Below are 13,898 nucleotides of genomic sequence, written 5' to 3'. Positions count from 1 at the left end.
TCTCCATCGTCCGCCCACACACGCAGTCACCTACCTCCTGGCAGCCCACTCACAGTCCCCTACCTCCTGGCAGCCCACTCTCACACACACACACCACACACGTAGTCACACACACACACACGTAGTCACCTACCTCCTGGCAGCCCACTCACAGTCCCCTACCTCCTGGCAGCCCACTCTCTCTCACACACACACACACACACACACACACACACACAGTCACCTACCTCCTGGCAGCCCACTCACAGTCCCCTACCTCCTGGCAGCCCACTCTCACACACACACACCACACACGTAGTCACACACACACACACACGTAGTCACCTACCTCCTGGCAGCCCACTCACAGTCCCCTACCTCCTGGCAGCCCACTCTCACACACACGCAGTCCCCTACCTCCTGGCAGCCCACTCTCACACACACACCACACACGTAGTCACACACACCACACACGTAGTCACACACACACGTAGTCACACACACACGTAGTCACACACACACACACACACACACACACACACACACACACACACACACACACACACACACCTCCTCCTGGCAGCCCACTCATATTCACACAGACACTGCTGCTGTGACCATGCTACAGTTCCCTGTCATGTCAGCTGATGGCTGCATCATACAGAATTTACATTGGGAGTAAAACTCCCCTGACACACACCACTAAACGGCTCATCTCTCACAGTTCTCACAAGCCTGGGTATTGTAAGCGTGTGTTTCAAGTCAGTGTGTTTGATGCCTGTGTACACGCACGCACACAAACACGCACAGACACTCACCCACATACACACACTGTGGCAGTGATGAAATTGTCCCGATTGAATCAGAGGTCAGGGACACCAAGCCCCTTTATATGTCACCACACCACAGCCTGGCATCATGGCTCCCTGGACTGACACACTTCTACCAACATCACATCTCATCTCTATATCTCACATCACATCTCTACTAACATATTTCATCTATGACACACAGAGAGAGCGAGGGGGGGGGGGGGGGGGGGGGGGGGGAGCCGGCCATAGGAGGGATGGTGGGGTGAACAAAGTGTCCCTTTTGGCTAAGCTTAGGTCAGGCCTGTCCGTTTTTGGTACAACGACAACCAGCCTCCAAAAAAAAATTTTTTATCAGCATTCCCCTCCCCAAACCTTCCAATGAATCATTGGAGTCTAAATAATACAAGTGTCCCTGGATTACACATTTCTATGACAAAGTCAAACAAGAGACCTATACATTCTGGGTGGGTGTTGTGCTCACCTCTTTCTCATTTCAACACATGCTCAGGTATACTGGCTAGACTTCATCAACTCTCTCTCAAAGTCTCTAGACAGGCCCAAGGCAAATCAACATGTCAAAGCCTAACCTGACAAATAAGGCTAACACATAGGCTAAAATGTAAATGAGATGGTTAATATGAAGTAATGAAAATGTTAAATAATGAGAAAGACTGCATAAACGACGGCCTCACATTTCAGAAGTATAAGCAGGTCATTTGCATGTTTCATGCATCCTCCAACCTCTACCCCTGTAGGTGGTCCGTGTCATCGGTGCAGGGGCCATGTGTGTACATTTAGGGTAAGTGTACCTATTAAATCCACCAAAATCTTAGTTTAGACATTTCTAACATACTGTATACCGCCTTAATTGCTGTAAGAAAAGTGGAGAAAAAATTAAATATTAAATGTGAAGTTATGATTTTACAAGACAAAAATATTTGATCAAATATGCCCAGAGTGGGTTTAATGGGTGTTCCAAATAAGCCCACTTCTTAAATAATCTATTTTCATTTCCAAATGTACATTTCTTATGTAAAATGTGATTATTTGTAATAATTGTAGGGGAGATTAATACACTGCTCAAAAAAATAAAGGGAACACTTAAACAACACAATGTAACTCCAAGTCAATCACACTTCTGTGAAATCAAACTGTCCACTTAGGAAGCAACACTGATTGACAATAAATTTAACATGCTGTTGTGCAAATGGAATAGACAACAGGTGGAAATTATAGGCAATTAGCAAGACACCTCCAATAAAGGAGTGGTTCTGCAGGTGGGGACCATAGACCACTTCTCAGTTCCTATGCTTCCTGGCTGATGTTTTGGTCACTTTTGAATGCTGGCGGTGCTTTCACTCTAGTGGTAGCATGAGATGGAGTCTACAACCCACACAAGTGGCTCAGGTAGTGCAGCTCATCCAGGATGGCACATCAATGCGAGCTGTGGCAAGAAGGTTTGCTGTGTCTGTCAGCGTCCAGAGCATGGAGGCGCTACCAGGAGACAGGCCAGTACATCAGGAGACGTGGAGGAGGCCGTAGGAGGGCAACAACCCAGCAGCAGGACCGCTACCTCCGCCTTTGTGCAAGAAGGAGCAGGAGGAGTACTGCCAGAGCCCTGCAAAATGACCTCCAGCAGGCCACAAATGTGCATGTGTCTGCTCAAACGGTCAGAAACAGACTCCATGAGGGTGGTATGAGGGCCCGACGTCCACAGGTGGGGGTTGTGCTTACAGCCCAACACCATGCAGGACGTTTGGCATTTGCCAGAGAACACCAAGATTGGCAAATTCGCCACTGGCGCCCTGTGCTCTTCACAGATGAAAGCAGGTTCACACTGAGCACATGTGACAGACGTGACAGAGTCTGGAGACCCCGTGGAGAATGTTCTGCTGTCTGCAACATCCTCCAGCATGACCGGTTTGGCGGTGGGTCAGTCATGGTGTGGGGTGGCATTTCTTTGGGGGGGGCCGCACAGCCCTCCATGTGCTCGCCAGAGGTAGTCTGACTGCCATTAGGTACCGAGATGAGATCCTCAGACCCCTTGTGAGACCATATGCTGGTGCGGTTGGCCCTGGGTTCCTCCTAATGCAAGACAATGCTAGACCTCATGTGGCTGGAGTGTGTCAGCAGTTCCTGCAAGAGGAAGGCATTGATGCTATGGACTGGCCAGCCCGTTCCCCAGACCCGAATCCAATTGAGCACATCTGGGACATCATGTCTCGCTCCATCCACCAACGCCACGTTGCACCACAGACTGTCCAGGAGTTGGCGGATGCTTTAGTCCAGGTCTGGGAGGAGATCCCTCAGGAGACCATCCGCCACCTCATCAGGAGCATGCCCAGGCGTTGTAGGGAGGTCATACAGGCACGTGGAGGCCACACACACACTACTGAGCCTCATTTTTACTTGTTTTAAGGACATTACATCAAAGTTGGATCAGCCTGTAGTGTGGTTTTCCACTTTAATTTTGAGTGTGACTCCAAATCCAGACCTCCATGGGTTGATAAATTGGATTTCCATTTATTATTTTTGTGTGATTTTGTTGTCAGCACATTCAACTATGTAAAGAAAAAAGTATTTAATAAGATTATTTCATTCATTCAGATCTAGGATGTGTTATTTTAGTGTTCCCTTTATTTTTTGGAGCAGTGTATAAACTGATCATTACTATTCATCATGAAAGTAGCACTCATAACAGGGTCCAATGGTATACACAGAGATCAATGCGGACTTGTCAAACAGCACGCACCTGATCCAACTAATCAACTAATCATAGACTTCAATCAAGACATGACTGGTTGAATCACGTGTGTTATTGCTTGGTTATAAACAAAATGTACCCCCACTGGCCCACTGTGGATAAGAAGCCATAACACAAAGACTAGAACACACACAACTTTCAATGAATTATCTGAAAGCTGATTCACATTTGCTGTATTGCTATTCTTGTTGCTTAGTTCAACTAGTCTTCCTAAAGCCTGTCTGAAGACTTTTTCAAATCTCCCTCTCTACTGTTGTATTACAAAGGTACAGGTGGTGGACCAAAAAACGGAATCACCTGGATGAATGAAGGACAACAATATGACAATGCCCCCACCCAAAAGTGCATGATTAGTCGCCCAATAGACGTCTTTTTGTCCACCACTTGTAGGTATTCTACTGTATCTCAGATATGCCTGAAACCTGCTCTTATTCTTCTCACTCTGCATCAACGACTACCTGTCCACTCCAAACGTTTTGGAGAGAGTACAGAGGTTTCTAAATGTTCCTCATCTTGGAAAAGACACCAGGGCTTAATGAATAATATGCAGAACTGTAGTTTGTGTGTTTTAATCAACTTCAATCTAAAGAAAAAAACGATTTATGCTCATGTTCATTGAATATTAGGAATATCAACACACTATCCCCATGTGTTTCAATGCAAACCAGGCTTAATAGGAGCACAGTGGGCTTAATAGGAGCACAGTGGGCTTAATAGGAGCACAGTGGGCTTAATAGGAGCACAGTGGGCTTAATAGGAGCACACTGGGCTTAATTGGAACAACAGTAATTTATGGTGTAAAATAGAGAATAGCAAAGTCTACTCGTAAAATATTTGGAAACCAATGGTTTAGGGTATAAATATACACTATTGACTACAATATTATGTACAGTTAGTATTAATATATCGAACAATATGTATTTATTGCCACCTTCTGCATAGAGGGAGTGCTTTTTGTGCTACTGTACCTTTTAAGCCCCCCTGAGATAAATGTCAAATTTACAAAAATGTAATCTATGTATACAATGGAAGGTTAATTTAACAGTAAAATAAGACAAAATGCATTTAAAAATGTATGCTGTGAATGCCTGAAATCTATTATTTTGTTGTAGTTGCAAGTTATGTTGCTTTTGTGTGACTGTGACATGTAGGCATGAAAGACCAATATATTCAATTGGCAAGAAATAGTCATTACTGCCCATGAAATATGCTATCATGTGCATACATCAGTACATTCATTTCTTAATTTTACATAAAGTATGATCACTTTTTTTTCAGCTTTGAAATTGGCCACTAGTGGGAACTGTTATTTAGTTGAAACAAACACTAAACAGCAGAAATGTACAAAAAAAATGCCTTCTTTATTTGAATCCAAAGACGGAAGTGAGTTTAACGGGTATGTGGGCTTAATAGGTACACTTACCCTAGATGTGTGTCTAATTCCACCCAATCTGTAGGTTTAAACAGTTTACCCCCTACCCATGTGAAATAGGTCATAGAGATAATGATATGAAGCTTATGAGGCCATCGGTAAACCAAAGAGGATCAATTGAATTGGACAAACCCAATATAGGCTGCCTCAAATAATCCCTACATTTGGGGAGCCCTCTTTCACTCCCTTTAAAACCCACCTACTTATAGCCAATATTATGAGCTTATCGCACCTGAACTCTTTCAGCTTGAACTTCTTCCCTCAGTCTTTTCCATGTGACTATTTCTGTCCCCTCTCTTTTGATAGTGTTTAAGTGAGTGTTTCCCAATTTTCATGTTCTATATTTCATAATTGAATGTTACGTTCGTTGGAATGATCGGACCAAGGTGCAACGTGAGTAGCGTTCCACATAATTTATTAGAAAGTGAAACTTAGAAAAAATAAATACAAAACAATAAAGAATAAATGAACCGTGACGACAATGCAACTACACATAAACAATATCCCATAACCCACAGGTGGAAAAAATGCTACTTAAGTATGATCCCCAATTAGAGACAACGATAACCAGCTGCCTCTAATTGGGAATCATACAAAACACCAACACAGAAAAAAGAAACTAGAACCCCACATAGAAAATATAAACTAGACTAACCCCCCAGTCACGCCCTGACCTACTCTATCATAGAAAATAAAAGCTTTCTATGGTCAGGACGTGACAGTACCCCCCCCCCCCCCCCCAAAAGGTGCGTACTCCGACCGCAAAACCTGAAACAAAAAGGGAGGGTTAGGGGGGGTGTCTCGTGTCGGCTCTGGTGCAGGAAGAAGAACCCTCTCATCCTGCAGATCCGCCAGCATCGGAGGCGGCTCTGGTGCGGGCCGAAGAACCTGCTCATCCTGTGGATCCAGCCATGGACCCAGGCTGAACACTGTGCCTGGACTGGGCACCAACGCAGAAGAAGACTCTGGCCTTGAAGCTAGAGGTCCCGAACCGTGGACCGTCTCAGGAGGTTCCGGACCGTGGGCCGTCTCAGGAGGTTCCGGACCGTGGACCGTCTCAGGAGGTTCCGGACTGGGGAACTGTCGCCGGAAGCTCTGGACTGGGGAACTGTCGCCGGAAGCTCTGGACTGGGGAACTGTCGCCGGAAGCTCTGGACTGGGGAACTGTCGCCGGAAGCTCTGGACTGGGGAACTGTCGCCGGAAGCTCTGGACTGGGGAACTGTCGCCGGAAGCTCTGGACTGTGAAAGCGCACTGGAGGCCTGGTGCATGGAGCCGGGACAGGTGGCACCAGACTGGTGACGCGCACTTCAGGGCGAGTGCGGGAAGCAGGCACAGGACGTACTGGGCTGTGGAGGTGCACTGGAGACCTGGTGCGCAGAACCGGTGCAGGATATACTGGACCGTGGAGACACACTGGAGGTCTGGAGCGTAGAGCTGGCACAACGCATCCTGGACAGATGACCACCTTCGCACGGCAAGTGCGGGGAGCTGGCACAGGACGCACTGGGCTGTGAAGGCGCACTGGGGACACAGTGCGTAGAGCCGGCGCAGGATATCCTGGACCGAAGAGGCGTACTGGAGACCAGGCGCACTGAGCTGGCACCACCCGTCCTGGACAGATGCCCACTTTCGCACGGCAAGTTCGAGGAGCTGGCACAGAACGCACCGGGCTGTGGATGCACACTGGAGACACTGTGCGTATCACCGCAAAACATGGTGCCTGACCGGTCACACGCTCCCTACGGTGAGTACGGGGAGTTGGCACAGGACGTACTGGGCTGTGAAGGCGTACACTGGAGACCTGGTGCATATAGCCGGCATCAATTCTACCGGAACTTTAACACACTTCTCAGGACAAGTACGAGGAGCTGACTCAGGTGGCCTCGGACGGCTAACACGCTCCTCAGGGCGAATGCCGTGCATACTATGCCAAACCAACAGCTCTCTCTCATCCCTCTCCTCAACTTTCGCCGCCCATTCCTCGCTCAATCTGTCCCAATATTCCTCCTCGGTCTCTGACTCATTCCTCGGCTCCGCCGACCACTCCATGTGCCCCCCCCCCCCAAAAAAAACGTTTTGGGCTGTCTCTCGGGCTTCCGTCGTGGTTGCGAATCCCGGAGTCGTCGTTGATCCTCCTTCGCTGCCTCCGCCTGCTTCCATGGCAGGCTCTTGTCTCCTGCCATGATCTCCTCCCACATCCAGGAAGTCCTCCACTCCCTTCTCTCCTGTGTCACGCTGCTTGGTCCTGGTTTGATGGGATATTCTGTCACGTTCGTGTGTATAGACGGACCAAGGCGCAGCGTGAGTTGCGTTCCACATAATTTATTAGAAAGTGAAACTTTAATACAAAACAATAAAGAATAAACGAACCGTGACGACAATGCAACTACAAATAAACAATATCCCATAACCCACAGGTGGAAAAAAATTCTACTTAAGTATGACCCCCAATTAGAGACAACGATAACCAGCTGCCTCTAATTGGGAATCATACAAAACTCCAACATAGAAAAAAGAAACTAGAACCCCACATAGAAAATATAAACTAGACTAACCCCCCAGTCACGCCCTGACCTACTCTACCATAGAAAATAAAAGCTTTCTATGGTCAGGACGTGACATTGAAGTCTTTCCTTGGAATGTGAATCGCTACAACTAGCTGTGTAAGAAAATCTCCTTCCATTCTCCTGCTGGTGAGATGAAGGTCAATTTCAGGCTATGCATGAGGAAGAGGGTCTGTCAGAAAGTTTACTGAACATAAATTATGAAATAATCTGGCCAGTCGTACTGCTTTCCTGATGCTACATTGAGAAAGCTAGCTATCTGTGCCTTTGTTTAGAATCCTACACATTTTTGGAACATTTTGTCAGCCCAAGCTTCTCCTGGTTTCTTCTCCATTGAATGGCGCTTGTATGTGAGCACTGAGAAGGAGAAGTTGTCTTTCCTCACTCGCTCTAATTCCATCTTTCACGCTCCGTCTCAATCTAAAGATCAGCCATTTTAGATTGACCACCATGAATACAGTTAATCCTGAAAAACACCCACTTCAACAGACCAAAGGGACATGATGGAACAATTAGTTTGGTGTTTACACCAAGGCCATCTACCATGGGGAGAGAGATAGACCATGGAGTAGAAAAGAGGAAGAAGAGAGTGAGTAGAGAGGACGAGGAGAGAAGTCCTAGCTAGCAGATGGCCTGAATCGTCCAGAGAGACAGTATTCTCGCTCTCTCCAGAGTCAGGGCAGCCATTAGGAGAAAGGCCTTCTGCTAGAGGAACATTTCACTGTGAACACTCAGTCCAGCATAGGGAGGAGGAATCCAACAGCCCAGCTAGCTATAGAACGAACAAACAGCCTCCAGCACCTGGTCATGACACATGCATACACTCACATGTACGCTTGGGCACAGACACACTCACGCAAACACACACGCACACACGCACACACACACACACACACACACACACACACACACACACACACACACACACACACACACACACACACACACACACACACACACACACACACACACACACACACCTGCTTACAGCCCCAAGATGTGTGTGAGTTTGTTTGTGTGTGTGAGTATTCTGTTACGCAACGGGAGAGCTCTTCCCATCTGTGCCTCTACAGCCCCCGCATCCCTGACCAGTGAAGCAAGAAACCATACATCAGCCTTGCACTCTGCCTCAGCTTTATCATCTTCACCCTCTTCCTCCCCATCATCATCCTCAGAATTTCCCCTGACCCTCAACCTCTTCCTCCTTATTTTCCTCACCATCATCCTCACTCAGCCAACCACTATCAGAAAACATATCCTATTCTCCATCCCAGGAGCTTCATCTAACAGATTCCATACATTTCAAAATCCAGATTATCCCCCAAATACATGAGTGCAAAATCTCCCACATCGTCTGTGGCATTGTAACTGACCCCGCTCTCCTATTGTTGTGTGAAATGTAGTAAAACAAAGAGACCAGACAAGAGTGAGATAATCCCACAGATCGCAGCTGGGAAGGAGTAAGAGCGTTAGCCACATGCTAGGCCTCTTACTGTGCAGCCTGCCTGCCTGCAGCCCCAGCCAGCCAGCCTAGCATAGAGCAAGACCAGAGAAAGGAGAGGTGGACACTGTTTGTGGAGGGATTTTCAATAAGAGGGTGGCTATGTGTTATTCATCACTTTCAATCTTTACACTGTGTGAGTGCATGTCACTGGAAGCAAAGCAGGTATATCCTACAGGCCTGAACTCAACAGTCATGAATAATGTCCCTATAGATGAAAATGGGTCAACAGAAATGAAGACTCTGAAATGATGAAGAATAGGAGATATTTTTGACTTGCACAATACAGATCATTCCCAATCAAAGAGAACATCAACAGTGCTGGAGAGAGAGAGAGTCTGTTTCCTGCCACACCCTCAGTACAGGGGTTAGTGTGCAGCTGCTGCCCCTCTCCTCTTTACCCCCCCACCCCCACCACCGCCAGAGCAGACAGTCTTATCTGCCTCTCTGCACAAACACAGGGCTCATCCTGGCACAGGAACGGGTGCCTGCTGCCAATGACCCACAGCTTGATCAACGACCCACAGCTCGGTCTGCTCTAATAGGGTGCCAGAGCTGCTGCGGGAGGGCGGGCTCTAAAACGCCACTCACCTTGTCAGCAGAAAGCCCAGGGAAACCAGGTCAGAAGGAGCCACGTCACAACACCACTGCAGCTAGCGTATTTGAACCCAACCGCTCAAGCCTCTAGCTCCGAGCTAACCACTCTGTTAGCTCGAGCCGTAACTGGGCCTCGAGGCTACGAACAGGTTAAAGATATTACTGAAGATGATTGTTTGGGGAGAGAGAGAGGGGAAGAGATAGATTTCTTTTGTCCAGGACTACAGTAAAAGCTTTTTAGAAAAAAGCTGGTTGGGTTTCAGAAATAGTCGTGGACTGAGTCAGATGCCTCTCTCAGCCGGCGTCACAAATGGCATTCTTTCCCACATATAGTACACTACTTTTGTAGTGCACTACATAGGGGACATGGGATGCATTTGGGACATATCCTCTGTCTCCCATGGTTGGCTGGCTGCGGCTCACAGACACCTGTGGTTGGAATTCCACACACGGAACCCTGGGAGCCAAGCGTCTGTCTGAGGAAGACCTCCCTGTCTCAACCTGGACTGACTGCATTTGTTATTCACTCAACTGAACTCACATTCCAGGAAGATAGAGGTAACTCTCCTACACAAGGCCACTCAGAAGACACAGTCAGGTATACACACAAACACACACAGGCACTGAGTGACACACACACTTTGAGGCTTATGTGTCCCTCTATACCCTTCACAAAGAGCGTACCTGCTTAGAGACAAGGGGGAGAAGACAAGAGCGTCAAAGTGCACTGAGAGAAGAGTGAATGAGGAGGGGAAAGCTGCTTACACAGACAAAAGAAAACAATGCTCACAATTCATTGTTCAGTGATTTTTAGGAGGAGCCCCATGTCTCACAAGGTTTAGTGGAACTATGACCGTGTAATGAACAGGCAGTGAAGAGATCACCGAGTAGGCAGGTTTCCATGGTTTGCCTCAGTCAAGAGGTCAAACCTGACATTTCAGCCAAGGAACATGTAAAGTACCAGAAACTACACACAATAATCAAGTGCACCAATTCCAGGACCAGCAGTTGTGAGATTAAAATTCAAACCATTAGATTTCACTAGCTTAGATGCTCTAGTCTAAATCCTACCAGTGTGTATGACGAGACTATGAACACATCCCCCCTCCCTCCATACATGTCAGTCAGTCAGTCAGTCAGTCAGTCAGTCAGTCAACCCTGCCAGGAAGGGGTCAGCGTGCAACAGCCTCTTAAATCTCCAGACATGAACGGAGCAGCAACTAGAGCTAAGATTAGAGGGCAGCCGCCACTCACCCAGGTCTCCATGGAAACTGTTGTCATGGGAGGCTCTGCTGGCCGGTGTTGAGTCCGGATCAAGTGGGGGCCAGATCTGGCCGGTCTTGCGGACGCTCACAATGGTGGCTTCGGACATGACCACGTGGCCCTGCTGGCGGTGGCGCTTCTGGGACTGTGGCGTGGGGGGACTGCTGCTGTCAAACGAATGCTGGGAGTTCTGGGAGTTCTGCGAGGGCGAGCGGCTCTTCTCCCTGAAGGGCCGGCGGTAGGCCGTGGTAGGACTGGGTGACACGTGGCTGGACTGGCCAGACGAGAAGTCCTCCTCGCTGGATGTTAGGTTCTCATTGGAACTGCAGTCTGGTGTGTAGCCGCCGCCTCCGCCCCCCACGTCCTCAAAGCTCCCGGGAGAGTAGGAGCGCCGGGGCCAGGTCAGGTGGTGCTCTTCTCCGATGTGGTCCCTCATGATAACGCCCCCTCTTCCATCCCCCCCGCCCTCGCCCATCATCACCCCGCCCACGTAGACGCTGGTGTAAGGCTGGAAGTCAGAGGGTTGCCATGGGGGTGGAGGGGGCTGTTTGCCCCCGTTGGCCTTGGGGTGGCGTGGGTTGGGGTCCCCGTCCTCGTATTCAGCATCGTACCCACAGGTGCTCTCTGTAGAGCGCCCCCTGTAGACCGGCCGAGTGCGGAGCTCACCTGCCACAGTGGCCAGGTTGCCTGGCAGGGAGTGCAGAGATCTCTTGCGCTCCATCTGCATGGCCTGGCTGCCCAGGGTGCTGATCTTGTCAGAGACGTCTCGGTCATTGACCCTGACCAGGCCCCTGTCATGGTGGAACTCCATGTTGGTGTAGAAGGGCTGCTGCTTCTCCTGGCTCTTCCCTGCATCCCCGGCAGAGTGAGAGTTTGCCCGCTTGATCCTCTCAAAGTTAGACCTCAGCGCTGCCACCCCCAGTCCCATGCCAAGCTTGTCATTGGGGTCAGATGCTAGGTCCTTGTTCGGGGGTGGGTGTTGGCGGCGAGGGGATATACCTCCTTTCTGTTTGGAGGGCGAGAGGCCGTCTGTCTCGCAGGGCTCTACCTGCTGGGGTACCTCAAAGGCAGACTGGAGCTCCAGCCCGTCTCCGTGGGAGGCTGACTTCCGGGCTGGAGGGGGTCTAGGTTTGGACCTAGCCTCCCCCACCGGTTGGAACCGGCTCCGCTCCCCCTGTTCCTGCACGTGTGGCTGCTGAGACTCAGCACCCAGCCCTGCCTGGTCCCCTACCTCGTTCATCTGGGCCTTCCTGAAACCCCAGCGCTGGCGGTCATAACTCTTCCTCTCCTTGGCCAGCAGCGTCTGCAGGTAGATCATACGGAAGCGCTCCTTGTTCACCTCCAGCTCTAGCCGCCGGATGGAGGCTTTGCACTTCTCCAGCTCCTGTTCGATGCCCCCCACCGACCTGAGCTCCATCTTTGGGGGGTCCGACTCGGGGAACTGCGCTTTCCATGCTTCAATAAATCCCACAGGCTCCACCATTGTTGATATTTACTGTACAGCAGTAGATCTGACTGGGGTGATGTCACCAGTAGCCTACGGGGCTCGTTATTTCTCGTCTATCATACAGTTTCTGACAGGGAAAAAATCGGAATGTACCTAGAGAAACTACTATAGAAAAATACCATTCATATTAATGGTATGTTAAACCAGTTCATAAACTGACAATTGAACTGTTGTCACCTCTTTGCCGATTCGCAGTCACAATATATTGAATAGTCAACAATAGAATAGAACAATAGGCTTATCACTCAAACCTACGAATGTGTCAGACACGAATCATATTTGACGACGGTCTCGCCTCTTCTGCATTATTCCAGAAATAAATATGAGACACATCTCCTGTGCGGATGATCTTCTGGATATAGAACTCCCGTGTGATGAGAAAGTGATAACGGCTCTCCAACTACTTACTTTCCATTGTCTTATTCAAGTCAAGCTTTTTCCATATATTCCATAATCGATTAACTTCGTTTACTCACATGACAACATCCCTGTTCCATAATCACCGGCTCCAGCTGTTCCTAGCTCTTTATACCAGCTCAGCGTCCATGGAGAATGGCATAAAATGAGAGAAAAGAGAGAATGATCGTTTTCCCACGACAAATTCATTTTATCTTGTTCCTATTCCGAATCGAGGATAAATTATCATTTGTTTTGCCTTGTTATCCCATGTTTTCGCGGTTCATTGTTAGTGTACAGTTTATCCAGATCTTCACCGTTCATCGCCTGTGGACCCCTGCGGTTGCGTGTTCCAATCTCGCTCTGGAGACCGAGGGCTGCAGGAAAGGGAGGGGCCAGACGGAATATGATTGACAGTGGTTGCGCTCGGTTTCCGTTCAATTAAAGAGACAAGGTATGGATATATTCAACTGTATTCCACATAACAATGATCCGGCACTGGATAATTTATTGATATTTCAGTAAATCCTATAAGCATAATCATCTAAGCGAAACTCTTGGATGTAGCCTATATTCCATGTATATCTGTCTTTATTTGAGCATTGCAGCCAAGATTGTAGAATGGAGAGTTAAAAATCTATTGTTGTATTATTCTCTTCGTATGGACTGAGAAAATGCTAATTATATGCTACAGTAATTGAAATCAACCTGCTGTGCAGGTGTGATACTTCTGGGCGAAGCCACTTCCGGAATTCATAATATGACACCACAATGCCACCTTGTGGGCTGTTCACGTAAAAAATATATATACAGTAGGCTGATTATTATAAACTGGGTGGTTCGATCCCTGAATGCTAATTGGCTGACAGCCGTGGTATTTCACAGGTATGACAAAACAGTTATTTTTTACTGCTCTAATTACATTGGTAAACAGTTTATAATAGCAATAAGGCACCTCGGGTGTTTGTGATATATAGCCAATATACCACGACTAAGGGCTGTGTCCAGACACTCCGTGTTGTATCGTGCATAAGAACAGCCCTTAGCCGTGGTATATTGGCCACCACACCCAGTTGGGCCT

General features: G+C 48.3%; 1 protein-coding gene across 1 annotated transcript in view; it reads right to left on the bottom strand.

Moving 5' to 3' along the window:
• The window catches only part of LOC106566295 (breakpoint cluster region protein), a 129,360-nt gene extending 116,186 nt beyond the window's left edge, over positions 1 to 13,174 (bottom strand). The window contains exon 1 of the mRNA XM_014134192.3: positions 10,906 to 13,174. Coding sequence (XP_013989667.3) covers positions 10,906 to 12,397 — 1,492 coding nt within the window. The 5' untranslated portion in view covers positions 12,398 to 13,174. The remainder of the gene's footprint in view (positions 1 to 10,905) is intronic.
• Positions 13,175 to 13,898: the final 724 nt, after the last annotated feature.

Source organism: Salmo salar, chromosome 01 (assembly GCF_965601325.2).
Source record: "Salmo salar chromosome 01, fSalSal1, whole genome shotgun sequence".
NCBI classification, from domain to species: domain Eukaryota; kingdom Metazoa; phylum Chordata; class Actinopteri; order Salmoniformes; family Salmonidae; genus Salmo; species Salmo salar.
The sequence above is the reverse complement of the archived record's forward strand: the minus strand, read 5'-3'. Positions and strand labels throughout refer to the sequence as shown.